Source organism: Pyxicephalus adspersus, chromosome 3 (genome assembly GCF_032062135.1).
Source record: "Pyxicephalus adspersus chromosome 3, UCB_Pads_2.0, whole genome shotgun sequence".
Classification (NCBI taxonomy): domain Eukaryota; kingdom Metazoa; phylum Chordata; class Amphibia; order Anura; family Pyxicephalidae; genus Pyxicephalus; species Pyxicephalus adspersus.
Genome location: NC_092860.1, coordinates 128161175 through 128184553, shown reverse-complemented (window position 1 = coordinate 128184553; position 23379 = coordinate 128161175). Strand labels below are relative to the sequence as shown.

The window sequence follows — 23379 nt, the reverse complement described above, 5'->3', positions numbered from 1 at the left end:
TGCTCAAATTCTGATTCTAGGCTTGAATAGCCAAACCCCAAGTCAGAATCGATTCCAAACACAACTATATGATCATCACTACCACTAATAAACAAAAAACTTTTCTACAGAAATATATTCCAGTGAGCAAAAAAAATTGCTCAAATTCCCTTTTTAAATTCTAGAGGATTTCCTTCTTATTCTAGGCCTTAGTTTTTGACACATAACAATGAAGATAGTTCAGGTGGTAGATATTACTGGAAGAAGAATTATGTTATCAGTACTTTTTATATTGTACACACTTGTTCGATATCAGTAATTTACTAAATAGTGAATCAAGTTAAAGATAACTCAAACCTAAAAGATTTGTTTTAAATAGGTTTATGCATAAATATATAGAGACATTTATATACTTTTATAATTGTTCAGATGTGTTTTTATGCAATATAAAGTTCAAGCTGATTTCATATACAATAAAAAAATCTTAATATGTATTGAAATGTAAAAAGTAGTCTTGTTCTGCTTAAGCTGAACAATTTGATGTAAATTTCTATTATTATTATTTATTCAAAAAATGTAAGTGTATAAAAGTTCTTTCTAGCACAGTGCATATTGCTAGACATTATGCTGTACCTCTATGTTAGCTTTCCTTCTGAGCATGGTAATATTTTTATAAATTGTTCTCTATAGTAAAAACTGTGAAAATGTAAAATGTTTGTCTTTGGATTAAACTTGATGGACACCTCATGCTATGAATATATTCTTGCTGGAAGCAGACAGCTCAAGCAGAGTAATCTCTCTTATGTCTTCCACTAAAAATGTTTTAACAGAAGAAAAATATATCACCAAAACATCTCTCACTCAAAAAAAATAGGATAGTGTGGCAATATAGGTGAGCAACTTTTATTGTTCTAGAAAGGAAGACAGAATTGGATGGCTTGGAGTAACAAAACAAATGAAACTATAGAGTATAGTGCACTTTATATCCCTTACTGCTTCATATGGTTATCAATGCATGCAGAACAAAGTGGTGGTTTTCACATTTTCTATTGCTTGAAATCAAAATTAAATAAGCTGGAGAATCCCTTTAACTGAGTGAATACTCCATGTTATAATTGAAATTGGTTTTGCTTCATAGACATTTATCATGGTCTTTTTTGCTATTGCGAAGAACTAGGTTTAGCTCCTTGATAACATTCTGTGGCAGTTGTACGTTGGCTGACAGCTCTTTATTTAGCTGATCAGTGGGATTGTGTAGTCTCTTGACATCTATTGTGTCTAGTTCTTTTGTATCGCCACTGTAATTCCTAGGACTGTCAAGGTCAACCAAACTGTAGTGTTTCTTCTGGTTCAAAAGTCTTTCTTCTTTACCGTCGAAAACCTCTGCCATCATAGACATTCTCTGTTGCACTGTGATACCGAGTCCTTCCTTGAATATTGCAGGTCTCACTTTTCTCCTTGTTTTTTCTGACTTTTGAATGATAAAACAGAAAACACATAAATAAATAATGTAGACTGTACCGCATCACCAGTATATATAAGAAAATAAACAGGAAATCTACAGTGCAGTGTGCCTCCAAGATATATCTAGCAATTCTTGATTTAAATTCATTTGTATGTCCAGTTACAGTCAACATTTTGACATAAATGAAATACTTTTTCCAAGTAGCCATTCCTCGTTTTTAGCAGTGTTGCCCTTTAAATAAAGCCACTATATTCTGCACAGTCAGACTAACTTTTAGACTTACTTTATGATTCAAAAATTATTTTTTGTGAATCATATATGACTTCACTCTAGAACAAAACAAAAATAAAATATTGAGGCTACATTAGTTTTTTTTTCATGACCAAGCTCACTGACTGTACTATATCTATGGATGAGTAGCATTGTCATTCTGGAATGTGAAAAAAAGAAAACCTACTCATCTCTTGGCATAAAGGGGAGGTGTTCTCTAATGCATAGAAAGAGTTGTGAGCAATGTAAGTAATAATAGTAGACACAGAGAACACAGGAAATTGACAAGGAGTCTGGCAAGTTCAACATATATGTTTGCACTTTTCAAACAAATATACCCAAATTCTTTCAGTGAGATATTTATAATTGTTATTAAAAAAAAGTAAGATAAGTCCAGGTAAGTTGTTAAAAGTTTAGCCCAAAACCAGCCAACTTTTTATAAACAAATCTGTTCTATCCAAAACATGTCAACTTGTATTGTTATCTGTGACAATTGATGAGGATTGAGCATATAATTTATTTAACCAGACCAATAACCGGATCTTTTTTTTTTACTCTTTTTCTTATACTAAAAACAAGTACTTTGAGAAAGTCTTTGTACCCATTGCAGAAATCTATCATGTATTGTCTCCACAGGGAAAGAAGAACATTTATCAATTATATATATATATATATATACATATATATATATTTAATCATCAGCCACTATATTAGGTACACCCATTTATTTGCTTGTTAATACAAATATCTAATCAGCCAACTACATGGCAGCAACTCAATGCATTTAGGCATGTACACATTGTCAAGATGACCTGCTAAAAAAGCATCAGAATGAGAAAGAATGGTGATTTAGGTAACTTTAAACATGGCATTGATGGTGGTGCCAGACAGGCAGGTCTAAGTATTTCAGAAAGTCTGTATGGTATACAGGGAGTGGTCTGAAAAAGGTAAGATAACCAGTAAGCTTCAGTTCTATGGGTGAAAATGTTTTGTTGATGCTAATGGTCAGAGAATTGCTAGACTGGTTCCAGCTAATAGAATGGCAACACTAACCCAACTAACCGCTCGTTAAACTGAGGTATGCAGAGGAGCCTCTGTGAGTGCAACACACAATACCATAAAGCAGATGGGATACAGCAGCAGGACATCACAGTGCTTGGCACTTCAACTAATAAGAGGTACCTAAGGCTACAATTTGCATGTTTTCACCAAAAGTGGACAAGAAGAAATTGTAAAAGTATTATCTGTTCTGATGAGTCTCAGTTGTCTGCTGCAACATTTGTATAGTAGAGCTAGAACAACATGAAACATGTATTTATCCTGCCCTGTATGAACTTTTTAGACTGGTGGTGATATGGTGCGGGGGATATTTTCTTGGCACACCTTGGACCTCTTAGTACCAACTGTACATAATTTAAATGCCACAGCCTACCCTAATAGTTATGCTGACCATGTCCATCCCTTTATCACTGCAGTATACCCATCTTCTGATGGCTACTTTTAGCAGGATAACACACCATATCACATAACCCAAATCATATCAGACCTGTTTCTTTCATGAGACAAATAGTTCACTGTACTCAAATGGCCACCACAGTAACCAGATCAATCTAATAGAGCACCTTTGTGAGGAAGTGGAAGATTTGTAACATGTGCAGCCAACAAATCTGCAGCAACTGTGCAATGCTATCATGTCAGTATGGACCAAGGAATGTTTCCAGGACTTAGTTAAATCTTTACCATATAGCAAAATTTGGTCCAACCTGGTACTAGAAAGGTGTACTAAAAAAAAAATGGCCATTGGGTATAAATATTGATACATATATCTCATGTATTGGTCAGACAAAATCAGACTAATACTGCTTAAGGCAAAATATATTATACAAGTAAAATATAAATACAGTGTAATAAACATTGCAGAAAAAAGCTAGCACTTGAACTTTCATTTAATTTAACATTTTCTACACCCTCCATCATTTCTCAAGTTCAATTGTTTTGCAATATTATTCCACAATTATTAATATTAAATTTAAATTTACAAGTGCTTCCTAGGATTTGAACTGGGAACCTCTACGGCAGCTGTAAGGATTACCATACCATCCAAATGCCAGGTTTCAGAACTATCTCTCTAAATATATACTACATTTTGTGAGTATTTGTTTGACCCAGCCTATAATTATTACAGATTCTGAAGTTGTTGACCTAGACAGAAGGAGAATTACACTAATCATTTATTTCCACACGAGAGCAACTCATCATACTGAATAAAACGGAATACTGTTTAATTCTAAGCACTTAATTAATATTATTATCCCCACTAAAATATATGCAGTATAATTTAGTGTATTGCTGTTACAAAGTACATAATTATTTGAGCAAAGCAGTATAATAAAAGAGTGAAAATGTTAAATATTAGGCTTACCATTGGCATAGGCTGTACTGCGGTGGTGTCCTTCAATGTGTTTCCATACAATCCTCTTGTCTGTAGGCTTTGTATTGTTAGCATTTTTTCAATTTTACTTCTTGGGAGAAACTCACCAGAACACTGTATGAGATATAACAGAAGTAACAGAATTCAACTTATTATCAATCTTTTATAATTTCCTTTAAAAAAGAGGCCAGACTATGAAAAAGAGAAGTAACACAAGAAGCCAGTTTTAATGCAATGGCCATGGCCTAACAAACAGCATGCTGGTAGAAGGAGAGCACTGTATGACAGAATGGTGCTTCTTCACCATCCAGTCACAGACAGGGAGAGATAGAAAATTTAGCAATAGGCTTAAAGTGGACCTAGCATCAAATTTTTAACATTGTTAACATGTAAAAGGGTGGCTATCACTAAATAATAAAAAAAACAAATTTCCATAATGAAAAAATGCTTGTTTTTTTTTAATTTTTTCAAAACACATTTTACCCCTGTCTCTGTAAAGACTGAAGGGGAAACCCACAGCCTCTGGGATATTTATCTTCTGGGATCAAATATTCCAAAAGGCTATGGGCTGCTTCTTCTGCCATGCCCAAAGTCATTAGATGGCTTTCTTCTAATGTAAATAAAAGCTCTAGATCTCACGCATGCGCAGTAAGATCGAAACTTTTTTTTTAACATTTGGAGAAAGGCACGTCATCCAATTTCTGACCTGTGCAATGCGAGATCAGGTGACATGAGATATTTTTATTTAACTGTGTGTCTGGAATTTACCTTTGAGATTCTAAAATAAACATAGTAAGACCTGATTCTGACACTGAAATGTTTTAGCTGGAAATTTAGCTATGCTCCATTCTCGTCATTTTTTCGAATTTGAGTTTTTTTTCCACAAAAATTAAAAGTTTGAACTTTTCCGCATTAGTAAATGTGGTCCTTGATCCCATTACTTAACAAATCCAATCTTTCTATGGTCTGAAAATTAAAATAAATTAAAAATAATTAAACCAATTAAAAAATAAAATTAAACCAACTTTCCAAAATCAAATGCACTGTATTTTTTTTTCTCCACAGTCAAATCTGTTAAACTAGTGAATGGAATCTGAATTCCATTCATGTATTCCAAATATTATTATACATGGTCATTAAAGTATCTTCCTGTAATTCATTGGACACAAGAATGTAAGATAAAACAACCACAAAGGTGCACTGTACTGCAAAATGCTATAACACATTGACAAGCAGGGAGGACAAAGTTATTATTCCAGACTGGGTGCTAACTATGGTTGTCTTCATAGATACAGTGGAGGAGTGGGTTTAGCCACCTTAAGACAAGGAGCTTGGAATTTGCATGATTACCTGGTATAAAATGAAGATTAAAAGAAAAAAAATCTTAAAAGCAAAACATAACAACAGACACCTCATTTAGGTTCTAGTAAGCATCACAATTTTAGTTTTGGGGGTTAGATATGCTAATCTAGTCCATGGGCTGGCAGTAGGTTAGTGACAAATTTGACAAAATAAGATACATGACTTGATTATTTTCTCTAGTATAGGTATGTAAATCCCTAAACAACTACAAATATTCCAACAAATACTACATATATTGGTATTTATATAGTTACTGTACTGTGAGTTCGGCTTTGAACATCAGAAAATCAGGCTTAGAGCCCAATATGTTTGGATAACCATCATTTGAAATCAGCTTTCTTTGTTTAGGGTCTTTTAGCACACGTTCTTTATTTAGTGGAATGAATAATGCATCTTTGTACACAGCATATTCAGTACTATGTACTGATGGTAGTGCTCCAATGATAGGTTCCCTTTAATATGAAATATAGCTGAATTTCAAAAACACAACCTATGCAATTTTTTAGGAGTTTTAGAATTAATGGTTATACACATCATTCTGCAGCTGAACTAATATAAATATTTCCTTTGACACAGTGCAGTAAAAAAAATATATAAAAATTATTTACACTGAATTGTTCTATCTCAGCTGTCAGCAGATTTTCCAAGAAATACCTTTTCACTTTTGCTGGCTTTATAAATTTAATACATATACAAATATAGCAAATCAACCATTTTCTGATTTGTTTGAATTACATGTTTTTTTCTGATAGGAAAACAAATCACAAATTTCATTCTGGTGAGAAAAAGAGATAAAATATTACAGCGATTTGTTTATTTGCTTTCCACAATGTGCTAACACACAAGTTGAGAATTAGTTTTATTATTATATTTTAGTAGCATGCCAACCTTTTATTCCCCACATCTGATTAGGACAAATATATAAATAAAGTGCAGCAGAAATAGCAGTTTTGTTGAATGTTCTGTCTGTCTGATGAGAGTGAATAAGGAGTGAAAAAGAAATAACAATGGAACCTCTAAAGCAAAAAACGTGTTCCAGGTGCTCAATGCTCAATCATTGGTTTTACTCTTTACCACTTTAGATCAACTGTACTTATCTTTATTCCTTACCAGATCAGATTTTACAGTACAAATAGAGCTTATAGTACCTACAGTATTAGTAATATTGCAGCTCAAACCTTTTAATGTCTTTTTTTCTGCCAAAGATATGTATATTATACTTTACGTCTGTGTTTCTTAACCAGGGTTCATCCAGAGGTTGCTAGGGGTTCATTGAGCAATGAACAATTTGTGCCTCTTAGATCAGTTACCACTGACACCAATGATGTTTTTGGCTAACTGTAAGGGTGACAGTCTTTCCCACTTGCCACCAATGTAAGAGGCATTCTTCATTTTTACCATCACACCAATGTACCAGTAGCTGCAAATATTGTATTTATGGCAGGGGTTCCTTAAGACATTAAAGGTTTTTGCATGTTAAAAAAGTTGAGAAGAGCTCAAATAGCTGTAAAAACCCTATAGTGGTTTTCTCATTCTATGTTTTATAATAAATTACTGTGTTTATTTAACCTATGTTCTACAAAGATTTATTTGTACTACATATTAAAGAATTTCTTTATCATATAGTCATCTGGGAATATAGTTGGTTTCTCTGCCCTAAAGAAGCACTTCTGTGCGAAATACGTCAGTAACAAAAGACTAGTCTATGCCTCTAAACAAACTGGATTGACTGTATCCTTCTTACAGACTTTTAAGCAACATTTTAACCAATAAATAAAACTGCATTTTGCATGTTATCTGGCATATTTATCATTAGCATTGTTTGATTAATGTTGCCACTTTTGACCTATACACTGGCCCTGATTTATGAAAGCTCTCCAGGCTGGGGATAATACACTTTCAGAAGTGAAGCTGGGTGATCCACAAAACATGGACTGGATTTTTCAAAATTATTTGCTATTTGCTAGCAAATGTTTTGAATCCTGGACCAGATCCATTCCAGGTTTGGTGGATCACCCAGCTTCACTTCTGAAAGTGTATTATCCCCAGCCTGGAGAGCTTTCATAAATCAGGGCCACTGCCTCTAAAACCCCTACTATAAACCCACCCTACAACTTTTTCTGCTATAATTTTACTTTTACCCATAGGTTTTCTACCCATCCCCAGTCAGTTCCTTGCAGGTCAGCACACCAGATTTGCTCCTTGTGGCACTTCTCTTGGCTTTGCTGTACAAGGACTGACACAAAGTCAAATTAGGAAACTATTATTGCCTGCATTTTCAAAAATACATATAATAATGTATTATTATTATTTACAGGGATGCGTTTATGTTTCATATCTGTCTGGAATTCACACTTAAAATTCAAGGAATCAAAATAAACCCAACCTTTGAACTCAACCACTTTTATTTTTTAAAGGCTCTGTAAGATTTGGGGCAATAAAAGCTACAGCATATTCTTTTGTAAGCAACATACCATGCACTCCTGCTGTGGGTGATCTCTCAAAAACACTACTTTTGAGTATGCTTTATGATTACTAATGTTATCTGTATTATTGCCACTGCTGCTGCAGCTGTAATTACTCCTAATATTATTCTAAACTATTACTATTTAAGGAAAATAATGCCAGATTGAAAGCAATAGTACAGACACATTTTAATAAAAATAAATAGGAAAAATTGACAAAATCAAAGAATTATGTAGCTAAAATACCCATAAAAGTTTTCAATAAAATCACAAATTAACTAAAAAACATTTGCATCTTCATGGTGAAAAAAAGCATTAAAAAAGTATCTGGTATTGTCTGCAAAATGCTATAACTTGTGCCATTAAATCTTTTATAAAGTACATCATAAAAATGCAGGTGTGATTCCCGTAATAAAATTTAATTGATGTCTGCCTGGAAAACATAAAAAACCCTTAAATGTTCACATCATAAAATTTAAAATATTAAAACAAAAAACATTTGCATACAATGGCTTTTTCATTTTAAATTTACAGAAAATAAAAATCTTTTCTACTTTTACCCAAATTCACTGTTAAAATATCCCCACTTGGAATTTCAATTACTGTATCTTTGACTGAATATTTAATTAGTAGTCATCAGAGTGGAGATGATTTATTGGTCATGATTGAATTCTACCCAAATTTTATGCATGATGTTTTAATGTCCAGATCATAAAAACATGCCCAGCAGTTTGATTTGTGTTCCTTCAATAACAGGTTTATGGTCAGTATAATATTTTGAGAAAGAAAAATGTGTTTCTTTAAAATCACTGAAATATGTTTATGTATTGATCTGCCTGCCATCACTGTACCTGTGCATTGAGAATACTAATCATCCATTCAATTTGGGCCTCCTGTGTATCACAACAGAGATGCCTAAAAATACATATTGAAATTTTGTTAATTACCATGGTATTATCATCAAATAAAAAAGTAAATTTGTTGTTGTCAAGTATTAATCAGTTTAAATTTACAATACTGCATTAGAAAACAATACCTAATTCTGTGGAGAATAAACACAATTGCTACTGTTTTCTTCAGTTTTCAAAGCCATAATGTGACCTGTTCTTTACAATGTCATTAAATGTTTTCAAGCTGAAAACCCCTTTCCCGGGCAGGAGTGGTGATCCTTATGTTTTCAGGGCACAATTTTAATTAACAGGTCTCTCATTTGCTATGATTTATTTAAAGCATCAAAAATACTAGCCCATCATTATATAGGAAGCTTATGCACAAAAAAAGGAGGAGGGTGATCATTTACATTAATTAGCTATGTACTGTGGCTGCACCAAGCCTTTAAAGTGATTATTTTTCTAAAAAAAGATTATTTACATTAGAACCTGTAATAAAACCTTTTAAACCAACAAATCCCCTTTATTTTCTTCACCAGATGTTGCTTGTTTTACTGCTTAATGTGGGGGTTGTTGGAGGATAATGAAGTGGAATCTGAAAACCGAGGGCTTCCGGATATATGCTCTCCAACCCAGAGAAATATGTACAGGGTACATTAGTAACCCCTGATTTACAGTGAATGTTAAAGTAAATGTTAAAGTAAAAAAAGACACAGACTTTAGAAAAAAAATATTCATTGCAATATCAGCAAACACATACATAACAATTTTTAAAAGTAAATCTCTAGAAATATTCCCATGGCATTCTAAATGTAAGTCAGTCACGATGACCTGATGTGTGCATGTCGCACTCCTATTGCTTAATAACAAATTTCAGTAGAAATTATACAGGGAATCCCAGCATTCTGCCTGCAGAATACCACAAGGATTCCCTCTGGCATGACCACAGTACTGCACGGCATCTGTCATTTAGCAACAGGAGTGCTACGGGTTAACATTGTTGCCCATCGGATTGTCATGATTGACAACTTTTTTATATCCCTGGACAATGTCATTGGTGCTGGATCTACTTCTCAGGGCTACAAACCTACATGTGTTGTTATATCCTTAAAGGACATTCTAAAATGTTTGTGTTTTAATTTATCTTTGCTTCTCAGAATGGGTGAGGGGTACTCCCATGCTAATTTTTCTGGGTAAAGGGGTTGGATACTTGTTGGGCACCTATTAAATACTAAAGCCCCCAAACAAAGCTCTATCCTTTTAGGTGGACTGGCAGTGCGCAGGTTCCTTTAATATTGCTATCCCCTAATGTTAAGGAAATCAAAGGGACCTGTACCAGAAGAGGAACTGCACACTCTATGTCCGCTTCCTTTTTCTTACCTCCCAGTTTATATGCCTGGGTGAAATTCTGGTTTGAAAAATAACAGATTCTACATGATTTTCTATCTATTTTTGTAATACATTAACAAAACACATACAACAGTAAGGCATCCCCAGAATGCCTTGTCAAAGATTTGCATACATATATTGTTGCCCTCACAACCACATGTGTCTCCATGTTATATCATAGGATTTTTACCAAGGTAATTCATAAAAGAAATTGTGAAAATTGTGAAAATTTAAAGTGCTAATATCAACTAAATCAGGAAATATTGAAGCTCTGGAATGCTAATGAACTTAAATGAGCTTTGATTGACAGAAAAGCCACATCCTTATTATAGCTAGAATAGGGTCCTTCTATACACTCTAAACAATTTAAACACATTTTATAGAAAAAACATTCAATAATTAGTCCAATGAAAATTCTTTGTTATTGACCAAATTTGCGTACAATTTTACTTGGACAATTTTCTTTCATTCAGTGAACATTATCTTCTAAAAAAAGTGTGGCATCTGAGTGACTGTGATGTGTGTGTATATATATATATATATATATATATATACCGTTCTTATTTATACATCTTTTAGCAATTGTAGGCTGAGGTGAAAAAAGGCTTAAGAAGCAAATGTCACTTGGTTGATCAGGAGAAATATATGACTCAACGCAGATGGATGTGGAACATTTCTACCGTTTATTTTTAATATTGGTTATTTATATGTAAGAATATATCATTATGGAAACCCAATAAATATTTTAATGTGACTGTGACTATAATTTCCACACACCACCCACCCATAAACTATTGGGGAGAACCTAAGATATATAAGCTCTGATTTATTACAGCTCTCCAAGGCTGGAGAGGATACACTTTCATTAGTGAAGCTGGGTAACCCAGAATACCTGGAATGGATTTCTTCAAAGTAATTTGCTATTTGCTAGCAAATGTTTTGAATCCTGGATCCATATCTATTCCAGGTTTGCTGGATCACCCAGCTTTAATGTTGAAAGTGTAACATGTCAAGCTTTGGAGAGCTTTAATAATTCAGGCCCAAAATATGTATAAGCAGCTATTTTATTAGTTTAACAATTAAAAAATCAATATTTCTCATATTAACATTAAGGTCTAAGAGTAAGTCTGCATATACATGCTCAATTATTGTCATTGGGAACAATTTCATGATTGTTTCCAGTGACAAAAAACAAGCTGTACATACAGCACGTTCTGTTCTATGTAGAGTTGCAATCTACTGCGCTCCCCTCCCTTCACTTCTATTGCGGTCGTCCATCGTCTGTTGTTCATGGAGCAGTCAGGGGAGATACATGAACAACATTGCACAACTTCTGTACACATGTCAGATTTTCTCCCAAGACAAGCTCCACAGCTCATATCAGGAGAGAATCATCTGGCATGTGTACATAGCCTAAAACAGAAGTTTGTTTAAATGGGTCTGCACTGACATTTGGCATGTTTCAAAATTTTAATATAGAGAGAGATTGCATGGCAGAACATTGCACAGAGACCTTGCATGGCAGAACTTTGCACAGAGACATTGCACGGCAGAACATTGCACAGAGACCTTGCATGGCAGAACATTGCACAGAGACTTGCACTACAAGACTTTAGTGACAGGAAAGCTACAGCTCCACTGTCACAAGAGAATGACAGGCTGCACAAGAAAAAAAAATGCTAATCAGCCCTGCTCACCTCACACTGCCCTCTTCCTGCTCTCTCTGCCTCTCTCCCCACTCCCCACTGTTACACAGAGCCTTCTCACACAGAAACACTGTAGACATGAGCTGCTGATGAACACAGGGAAGGGGAAGGCAGGGCTCTGCGATCGATATGATAAGGTAGGGGTGGACGGCTTTATGTTTTTTGTCATTCAGGCAGGGGAGAGCCCCTTCGAAGCGCAGGAGGGTATTCCGACCATAAGACTCCATTTTCCTAGGGAAATTTTCCTAGCGTTTTATGGTCCAAAAAATACGATATATATACATACATATATATATATATATATATATATCTATATATACACACATCTATATATATATATATATATATAAAAGATAATACTAATAATAACAATAATACCAGTTGATAACAGCTACCATACATACTTGAGAATAAATCAATTTGTTTGCTATAAAATGCCATTAGAAAAACAATCTAGGTTTATAATTGAGTGACAGCTAATGGCTTGTGACGGAAATGCATAAGTCTTTGGTTTACCAGATCAGAGCTGTCAAAAACAAACTGTTTATAACAGTTTACATGAAGACCCAACATAATCTCTTGGTGGGCAACATTAAAGCACAAAAGATCATTTAAGAGCAAATGATGCAATACAGGTAGTCCCCGGGTTAAAGACATCCAACATACAGACGTCTCCTAGATACAAACAGGGCTTCCCTACCCGATCCTGTGGCTTGGAGGGGGGAGGAGGGTGGTTTGCATGACTTTCAGAAGAAATATTTTGCTCTAATATTCTCTAATACCAATACAAACTCCGCAGTTGTTTCTTTTTGCATATCAAAGCACAGCTTGCTCCAGAAGTTAATGAATGTCTAGGCTCAATAAAGTTTTTTTTCTTTTTTTTGCTTTGTTTGTGATTAACTCACAGTGAGGATTGTATACAGTAACTGACACCATGCTGTCTAATAATATGTCGAGACAAACATCTGCCCTAATTGCATTTATTAAAATAGTGTACCTGTTTCGACTTCAACCTAAGAACAAACCTACAAGCCCTATCTCGTATGTAACCTGAGGACTACCTGTATTATCAACTCAAAAGCACAACTTGTAAAATGAAGGGGGGGGGGGGGGGGATATATACAGACTCAGTTGTATTTTTTTCCTCTCCTAAATACGTTTGTTTTACGTTTGTTTTCCTGTTTTTGCAAGTAAAAGTAGGTACATTTGTTTGTTACTATATTTGGTACCTAAAAAAACGTAATTCAAAGGTTAGAGGGGGATTTTTTAAAACTATTATTACAATAAATAAAAGTAATGTTTTTGAAGATAACTTACATATGATTCATACATTTCCTTTAGCATAACTGAATTTCCTAACATTAATAGCCACTAAAAAAAAAGCTTGTGGATTTAAGAGATAAACAATATATCTAACTGATAACATCCCTTTATTTAAGTATAGGGTTATATAAGAAGTTTTTTATGTGACATGACACCGTTACCATATTTTTTTTAAAGTATAAAAAAAAAAAAAAAGAAATGTTTTATCAAAGCATACGAATACAACAAAAACTCTACAAAATGTAAGGGGACAAATATGTTAGGGCTTTAAACTATGCAACTTCAGGAAACAACTAAAAAGGGAAACATTCAAAAACAACAAAAAGAACTGCTTTACCTACGTAATGCTTTCACCTGGATCCCTAAAATAATCCTAAATATCATCTATGGGCAAGTGTAATATAAAAAATACATTTAAAATATTAACGTATGTTCATGGTGAATGTGTTTGAGATGAACTATGGAGATGGGTTTTAATAAATTAAATTTACAGAGCATTGCCTAACTGTTTCAAATTTTAATTCTTTACAACCAACCTGATCAATAAAACAAAACTGTAAGGAACTGTGCAATACTCAGCTAGACACTCAACGATTTACTAGTATTCTGCAATGCAGTCATCAGTTAAGGCAAACCTAAACTTTACCATCAGAAGTAATATTAGCTAACTATTCTCCCCTAATTGCATTGCAATGTCAGTCTCCATAGTGGTGCTGGCTGTGTCAGTTTGCATCCAAGAAAAATTAAACTTTCATTATATGTATGGAATCCACCATCTTGTGTGTGGCAAATCGCGTTGCCATCCACTCCTGACATTCTTCTCCACCCACAGCCCTCCCTTACTGCTCAAACTCCCCACCCAGGTTCTCTAACCAATCAGTCAGTGTGTTGGCTTCTGGTATTGGTTGGTGCTGATGTCATAGAAGTTACTTCAGATCAGGCCACCATCACAAGACACAGATTGGGGACCGCATCCCACTGCCATATCAGACCCCTACACAGTATCAGCATCCCTCTTTGCAGGACCTGTCATTATCCACATCCACGAACCACGTTGTCACCCTCATCCATGAAACCTGTTGTCGCCCTCATCTACATTGTCATCCCCATCTGCGAAGCCCATTCTCACCATTGTCCATGTTGTCACCCTCATCCATGGAACAGGTTGTCACCCAAATCCGCATTATCATCCCCATCTGTGGAGCCCATTATTACCCTAATCCTCATGATCACCCCCATCCGTGAAACCTATTGTCACCTAAACCTGTGTTGTCATCCCCATCCATGGAGCTTCTTGTCACCCTAATCTGTGTTGTCACCTTTATCCACTTTGCCACCCTAATCTGCATTGTTGCCCCCATCTGCAATGACTCCTGTCACCATAATTCGCGTTGTCGCTCCCATCTCTAGAGCTCGGGGAGCCCAATAAAAATCCTTCCATTCAGGTGTGAAGTCTCTATGCTGAAAACTGACACCACTCCCTTTCTCATGCCCTCCTGTATTTGTCAAAAGCAAATAGTGGTAATTCTGGAGAGTGACGACACGACAGGGAAAAAGTGAAAAAAATAAACTTGTGACCAATAGGGGCAGTGGGGGTGATTCTAAACCATTCCCACAACTCTGCTTGGTCAGCAACTTTAGTCCTTTTTTTCCCTCCTTGACTGATGGAGTGATGATGTAAATCTACCATGAGCCTTTGCAACCTCCACTTTATTGCCCAAAGGCAGGGGCTTTTTTAGGTGCTGGCTCCAATCAAAGTTGGCCTCTACTCTCTTACTGCCTCCAAACTGGATATGACTTGACCCAACCACATATTTAACTATTGACTAGGTTTCTGCTTTGGTCTGTCTGGGTACCAATTCCTAAGGGCGCCCTCCCCAGACTACAAACACTACTCACTCAAAGGAGCTCAACCACTTGGTAAATATGGATGCACACTAAATTACTGGCATGCTTGGTCATGCAACTGTGGGTGGTCAAGATGCCTAAAGCATGGAGGGAAATACGATGAAAGCATCTGAATTCTGGTGATGAGCCAGCCGAAGGATTTGAAGACCAACCAGGTGGAGAATGTACCTGGAATGTACCAAAAGAACTTGGATTTGTAGGAGCTACATGTGATTCTAAATTCATAAAACACTAAAAAATGTTTATTATTAATTATAAAAATAAGTGTGTGAAATGTTGATCGAGGTACTTATGAGATTGTCTTTGGGGACTGGGAAATTTATTATATTTTATAATTTACTGTATAGCGATATAATGAATGGTGTTTGATCTACTACACACGTGGTATTAAGCAAATCTGGGGTCACCTATTGAACAAGGCTATCTGTTGTAAAAGAACCTTTCCATTTATGGTAGATTGAATTCACGCTCCCTTTGTTGCAGTGGTTCCATCAGTTGGCTTATATGTCCTGCCAGGTGAAGAGGCTTTGTGTTGGGGAAGGAGTAGATATTGTCACACAGAAAATACTTGCAGTAGCCAGGGAGCAAGGTAGGTGTAGATGGGTTTCTTTACCAGATATGCCCTTCCTTTATGAAATAAAATTAATTCTTTGCTTCATGAAAAGGGTAATTTTTGTTGAATATGTCCAGTTTATTTGATTAGGACAGATGTTAGTTATTAAGGGTAATTTTGCAATCATAATTTTGAATTTTTTTATATTACCATTTATTTAACAGTAAGTACCTGTAATAGGTTTTTGAACTTCTTTTATTTGTTTGATTTTGATCTGTTTATTATACCCCTGGAAGCATTTTGTTTTATCTGTTTGATAAGTGCTAATATAATGAATTTAGAGCAGTCTTGTATCCTCTCCACACTTTCAGTGCTATCACGTAAGAAAAGGATGTGTGTTGTGGGCATTTATTTGTTTTGCCCTGACATAAGTTTTAAAGTTTGGGTTATCCGCAACCTCATTTTTTTCTTGCTTCTGGCCAGGACATTGACTTTAAAGTCTTTTTCTTCTCTTTTTCAGCAACACAGACATTAGACCCTACTTGTTTTGATGGATGGCCCGCATTCACTTCTAAAGATATTATATATTTGCAGCAAAATATTGGATATTTGCAGCAAAACCTGTAATTTTGATTTTTTTAAGTTGTTAATTTTTATTTTTTAGAGGAGTTCTGGTTCAAAGGTTATAAGTCAATTCATGCTTTACCTATAAAAAGGTAAAACATTTACATGTATTTTTAAGTGTGTTTTTCATGTGTACATTGATATACATTGGTAGACATTGGTAGACAAGTGTACTTGATTAGTGTGAAAAAAGGCTAAACTTTAAAGATTACATTTCATTATTAAATTATGATGGCATAGTAATTGTGCTATGTCCCAATATCCAATCAATATATAGTCTTTTAAACCTAAGTAGTAAAATGTAATGGTTATGATTTGGAAGGTAATGGTAGCTAAAAGGTTAAGTGATGCAGCTCAGGTTAAGGATTTGGTGAAAGCATTACTAAAGTCTTTTCTTGTACTAAATAACTAAAACTTTGAGGGCTTTTATTGCAGAAGGTAGTCTGCATGTCACCTTTGATTTAAAAGTGTTTACCTTACCTGTCTCTACTAAAGATTCTATGAACTGCACAACTAAATGTACATTTTCTGCATGGGTGCCAGTCATCTTAGAACAGCCAATCAAAATTTCCAAAGATGCCGCAACCAAAATGAAGAGGAAGATTGTGTTCGAATGGTAAGTTTGCAAAAAATATACTGTTTCTTAGGCAATGGCAAGAGACTTTAGTTTAGCTCTAAAAGTGTTAAAGCTGATTGCTCACCCTAAGCTTCAGTTTATGTATTAGGGGTTCATTTTTATGACCAAAAGCCAACAGCAATTCCCCTGCACACTTATACATGCAGAGAGCAGTAACACATAAAAGTCACAAGAAGGGCAGAGGTATCCTTGATATGCCGGCTGTGAGTGACAGTCTGGTTTTAATGTCTTTATGCTGTGCGAGAGGCAAAATAGTAGTGTGCAATATGAGAATAATTCTGCACTACGTTATCTATAAACTGTGTTGTTTTTATTGGTTACATGGTTCTTGTAAACACTGACAAAGTAAAGGGTTGCTTTGAAATGATATGTGTTATATATTGATGTTTGATTAATTATTATGTTCTTAAATGGACACAGAATATTTGTTTACTAATTTGTTTATAATTCGTGTGTATACTAATTTGGTATTGAGAAAAATGGGAGACTGTAAACAGTTACTTTGTTACATTTTGCTAATGAAACCCCTGGTAAGAACTACTAATTTCAGAACATTGCATTTTAATAACTGTTGTAACAGCTGTTAAGGCTGCATAAAGTCATAAACAAAGAGGCTGATTTTAGTATTATAAAGTTAAGCCATATGGTGTGCCAGCATAAAATATTTAAAATATGTTTGCTTCTGGCTTGTTGTTTAAGTACAGTATGAGCACAAGTGCGTACAGGGAACCACCTATTTATATGTTTCACATCAACTAATTTTGTTTTTGTACCGCTTGATAGGCTAAATACCAGAATAAACATATATATATATATATTTTTTACTTGATGCTCATCTTTTAAGAATTGGAGGCTGGCATGGGTGTTCATGATACTTTTTATTTATTCGTCTGTTTGTAGAAATCTTTAGTCAGTACTAGCCATCAAAAATGTTTTGGGACTTCCAGCATGGATCTAAATAAACAGCAGCATAAAGGGGGAAAAAATGTATTTTACAAATTTGTTTGCTTTACTTGGATGTTTTAAAGCACCTTGTTGTAGCAAGTGTGTAATTATTGTTTAAAGGCCAACTTAAGGTGTTAATATTCTAAGTACCCCACAGTAAGCCTGTACTGTCATGTTGGTGCTGCCACTGCGTAATGCTGAATGGCACCAAGCATCCTTAAACCCACTTGCTGTGGGTCCAGGCTGTCAGGGACCCACCCCCTGGGAGTGTGCCAGAAGGGCCGTCTGAGATAACAGAGATGCTTTCATTTCCTGAGTGTTGTTCTGCAGTTCAGTTAGGACTGACCCACTCCAAGATCACCCCAAAAAATGAAGTAAGATGTATAATGTAATGTAACTTGCTGGAAGAAAACTGATATTTTATGTAGGTAACATAGGGCGGGCTAAAGCTTGGAAATAGCATGGGGGAAGGAAAAACATAGAATTTTGTTTTAAAGAAGAACTAAACTTCCACTTTTAAGAACTCAGGATCAGACAGGCCATTATTGCAGAAACGGACAGGCAATGTCTCTTCTGTAATAATCTCTCCCACCTGTTTAATCACTCCGGGTATCGGGGGAAAAAGATTAGCTGAGCATGCGTAGCACCAGCTTTGTTTGCCAGGATAATTGGCTTTCCTGACTTCCTCTGCATGTGCCGGGAACAAATAAAAGCCTACATGGAAGTTACGTAATCCCGGACCAGCCAAAGACCATTTACTGGAAGGGAAGAAAGAAGGAGATGGTGGTGTCGTGCGAGGGAACAGAGACAAGCGAGTAGCACAGGTTAAGTTCCTCAATTAAGTCAAGGACATGAATGTAATAAGTGCTGTTTTCTAGTCCATAGATGTAGTGAATGTCAGTAATTCAGTGTCCTTGTCACTCCCCGTGTGCATAAGAAAAGAGCAAACAACCATATCTTTCTATTGTAAACTACTAATCCATCAATCTACTATGTCATGAAAATAAACAAGGCAGACATGTTCAAAACATGCGTAAAATCCAGCATGCGCAACAGCCATTAACAGTATACCCGAAATCTATTGGAGATGCCAGGTTGCCAACCATGAAGTAGTACATAAAACTGCTTTACAGGTAGACAAAAATATATATCTTATATCTGTAATTTTCTGCAATGTAATTGGATTTTTTATTCAACCAGTCTTGGGGTCCAAGCATCCTTTAATAGACAAAAGAACCATGTTTTCAACCTACTGCATTTACAGCACAACTTTGTCAAAGACAAATTTCCAACCTGCTCCCTAGGACAATAAAGAAGCAGCAGCACCCTCTTGTATCTTCCCCTATTTTCTCCTGTCAGTACGTTTTCTGTTAGCACGTGTGACCTGCAGCTCTGACTGGCAAAGTAGTCTAACCCTATTCCAGCAACTCTGCTGATGACCCCATCATGAAAAATCTCTTTGCACAATATGAAAGCCTTGTATTTTTAATTAGATGTCAATGTGATGTAACATCTCTCCAGTTGTGGCTTCATTGAATGCCATGTGTCTAAAGAGTCATTAAGACTTAAGGAGAGAAAGAAGAAAAAGAAAGTTACCACTCACCCAGCGAAGTCTAATGAATATTATGAAATCTGCTCAATAATCAAATGAGCTATAATTTTTTTTGTCTTAATAAAAAACTAAACACAATTAAAGGTCAAAATCAGAACCCTAAATGTGAAAATGTCAAACCTGGGCAGTATTACCTAAATTATTACCTTTCAATTATCATTTTTATTAGCAGGTAAAAGAGTGACAGGTTGTCAGCACCTCTTACTCACTGTCACTTCCAACTAGGATGGGATGTGCACCACCCCAGGCTAAATAACCATGGGGGCTCTTTCAGCACATTTACGTCATGTGTGTGCCCCACTATACTGTTTGTCAGTGTTGTGCTGCCCACCAGACAGGGCGTAGGTGCACATGTGCTGGCTAGTCCATTTTCCTATGACTCATGGCCAATGAGCTGCCTCCAGGACTTGTCCTCTTCCCCTAGCCAGAAGACAGATAAAGGCTCTCGCAGACCCAAACTACCTTTCCTATGCTAACATTTAATTTCACTAATGTGGGCACTTTTCTATATTCATCAACTTACTTCTAACTTTGATTTTAACTGACCTTTCTTTGCATGTTGCCTGGATTGACCCAACTTTGATCTTGAGCTATCTCAATCCTCAGGTACCTCACCTAGTTTACTGACCTATATATATGAAAGCTAAGTCCATATCCTTTGTGTACCTGGGGACAAGAGCTGGGATGTGATTAGCCTCTAAAATATAAGAAAGGGCTTGTCCTTAGGTGAAGATTATGGATTTAGACTGGGTAGACTGACACCTGGACTGCGGCCTTATATAACTCAGAAAGAAGAAGGCTGTGATGAAAAACACAAAATGTGTAAAGAAACAAGCACAAAACATTTTCCTTTTAGACTCACAATTATGTCGGTATAAACACATTTAGGCTAGCTATCCAGTTCTCAGTGTAAACAACCAGCAGTTGTTTCCAACTGTGAAAAGCCAAATGTTACCAGATTCCAGTGTTTGTCGCAATATTTGAGGATCTTTGATAAGACATAGCTTTAAGAACATTTCCATAGGTCAATGCTGGCGAAGTTAAAGCTCTTTATTAGCTTTTTTAAAATATGTAAAATGTTTCATGTCTGAGCACAGTTACCTTTTAGCAACCGCCTCAATGCCAATGTTTACACTGGCAACCTTCTTCTGTGAGCTGTTTTTAAGGCACACAGTGGACAGTGTTCTTTGTTCCTTAACAACAACAGAATCTTTAAACAATAACTGCTTTATACTTTTTGGACCAAACTGAATGTCATATGTTCTGGATGATTTTACTTTCAAGCAGAGAATAAACAGCAAAATTATACCTCAACACCTGCACAGGGTTCATAGTGAATATGCTTCAGGAAAATCCAGATCTGGCATTCTTTCTTACAGTATGTGTAAAAAGACATATGCACAAACTAGAAAAGGTGACTTGTTAAATCAGGAGGCAGCATGAACGATAAACCAGCAGCAAAGTGAAAAACCAATGGCTGAAAAGTGGCTAATGGTCACAGAATGCCCATTTTTAAATACCCCCTGTTGCCACTGGTATATAAATCAATTATTCAGGTTGCACATATTCTTGTACTCATTTAAAAATACGTGATTATGTAAAAATTTGTAACAGGTCATAAAAGAGGCCCTATAAAAAAAGTGTAAATCTCAGTGATGATTTTAATAGGTCTTGGTCCTTGAATATTTCCATCATGACTGTCTAGAATATATCAGTATTTCACGCACGTAAAGATCAATATAATAAATATAATACAGTCCTGCTAAGCCATTTTTTCAGGGATTATTAAAAACTTCAAGCTGTTTGAAGAACAAAAATCTATTGTTACCATAATGTCCTTCAAGATGTGATATCATCTTTTAAATGAGTTTCTGATGACAGATACAGGAAAAATTTCACGTCTAACAGAGACAAGTCATATACAGCATATTTCACATGAAGACACATGGGGCTATAGCAATTAAAGTGGACACGTGAAGCATAGTAAATTGATCCGGAGAGAAATCCAATAGCTTTTTATGTCCAGAAAGGTGTATACAGTATGTTTGCCTGTATGTGACTTTAAATTGGATTTATTTCATTTAAGGTTTTGTGCCTTGCATTAAATCAATTTGGAGTGATCAGAAGATATACTGTCCAGCTGGAATGTTAATAATTTGTGTCACAGAGAAACAGACTTCTGAAAATGATATAGTGAAAAGCTGCTCATTACAGCATGTTGTCAGGTGGAATTCATGTACTATAAACCAGCATAATTAGTGCTTGATTCCTGTGTATGAATTATTTTGGAATGTTATTTTAATATTATATGAAAGGTCACAGATCACATATTTCTGATCCAGTCCTTTTTCAGTCGCATCATGAAAAAAAAACTAATGAAGGGGAAACAAAACAATATACCAGTTCCATAGGTGATTGTTCATGTCCAGGATTCCCCGGGGAAAATGAAGATGCGTAGGAGTGGTTGGATCTTGGCTTTACATTTGACTGCCCTTTGGTGTCTATAGCCATACAGACTTTTCTTTCCTCTGTTTGCTTCTTATAAGTTTAGACTCCAATATTTGTATGGAAAAAGGCATAGTAGGATAATATAGTCCCATTATTGTAATCTAAATATTATTATTTTATGTATACCGTATATTTGTAAAAAAAAGTTCATCTGAATGTATGTATAACATCAGCTATGTATTATGAGTTAGAAAATGTATGTAGTGATTATGCCTTTATATATGAATAAAGGGCAACTTTAAAGCCCAATTAAATAATAAAATTGATTAAACCGAATTCTTAAAGCAACCACATTGAATATTTTAAATTATGGCTGTAGCTGGGCACCTATCTATATCTATGGTCCTCTCATGCCTTTTAGTTTTCTCTTAAACAACTGCAGATTGAGGTCATACAATTGTTCACCACCCACTTTAAGTCATTCCTCTTTTTACGCAGACACATGGTTTAGCAGGGATGCTGGGAAATGTGACATTTATTTTTCTCCCTACTTTTGGGGACACATGGTCACATCTGATTGACCCTCCTAATGGCCTAATTCAGAGATGTACAAGCTCATTTGGATGATGAACCAGATATTTCTACTACTTTGTTTCTATACACTGTATTTATCTCATCAACCCAACTCCTAAAAGAATTTGCCTTGTTTAGGGTTAATTTTAACTTTACTGGAATATGTATAAATGCAAGTCTATTAGTCAAAAGACAGACAAAATAAGGTAGAATAAAATACCTTAAAATTTATAGTTAAGCTTGGCAATAATAAATTAAAATATGTGCCCTGCATGAAATTTACTACATTTTAAATTTAAGTCCTAAAACAGAAACCATTACCGTACTGAGTCCACTGAGAGCGGTCACATCTTACATAAATAATTCTGTTTTGAATGATGAATAAATAACTTTTCTCACTGCAAACCCAGAAATAACTGCTCTAGTTAAACATATTTGTGAACTTTTTTCCTTTTTTTTTTGTAATTTATGCATTTCAAAGTGTCAATTACTGAACGCTCATAAGCATAATACAATCAATCAATTATTGTCAATGTCAATAATTTAAGTTAATGTTTCCTTGTGTTCAACCAACATCTTATGGCTATATATGCATGTTAGTAAGCTACATTTGCTAAGAAACTGATTTGTCTATTTGTGTTTGACCTGCATAATATACACTGATGGTGAGATGAGTTTAGGAAACACTGCTCTGAGTGGATCTTTGAATAAGACTCTGCTTTTTCTGCATCTCAATGAATAGAGCAGTGTTTCCCAACCTTTCTTAGTCGCGGCACATATTTTACAATTAGAAAAATCC

General features: G+C 35.3%; 1 protein-coding gene across 1 annotated transcript in view; it reads right to left on the bottom strand.

Annotated features, from left to right (window-relative positions):
* Positions 1-858: 858 nt before the first annotated feature.
* The window catches only part of ARAP2 (ArfGAP with RhoGAP domain, ankyrin repeat and PH domain 2), a 148742-nt gene continuing 126221 nt past the window's right edge, over positions 859-23379 (bottom strand). Inside the window, exons 25-28 of the mRNA XM_072406872.1 lie at positions 20661-20835; positions 8824-8965; positions 4137-4259; positions 859-1450 (exon numbers count right to left, since the gene is read on the bottom strand). Coding sequence (XP_072262973.1) covers positions 1112-1450; positions 4137-4259; positions 8824-8965; positions 20661-20835 — 779 coding nt within the window. The 3' untranslated portion in view covers positions 859-1111. The remainder of the gene's footprint in view (positions 1451-4136; positions 4260-8823; positions 8966-20660; positions 20836-23379) is intronic.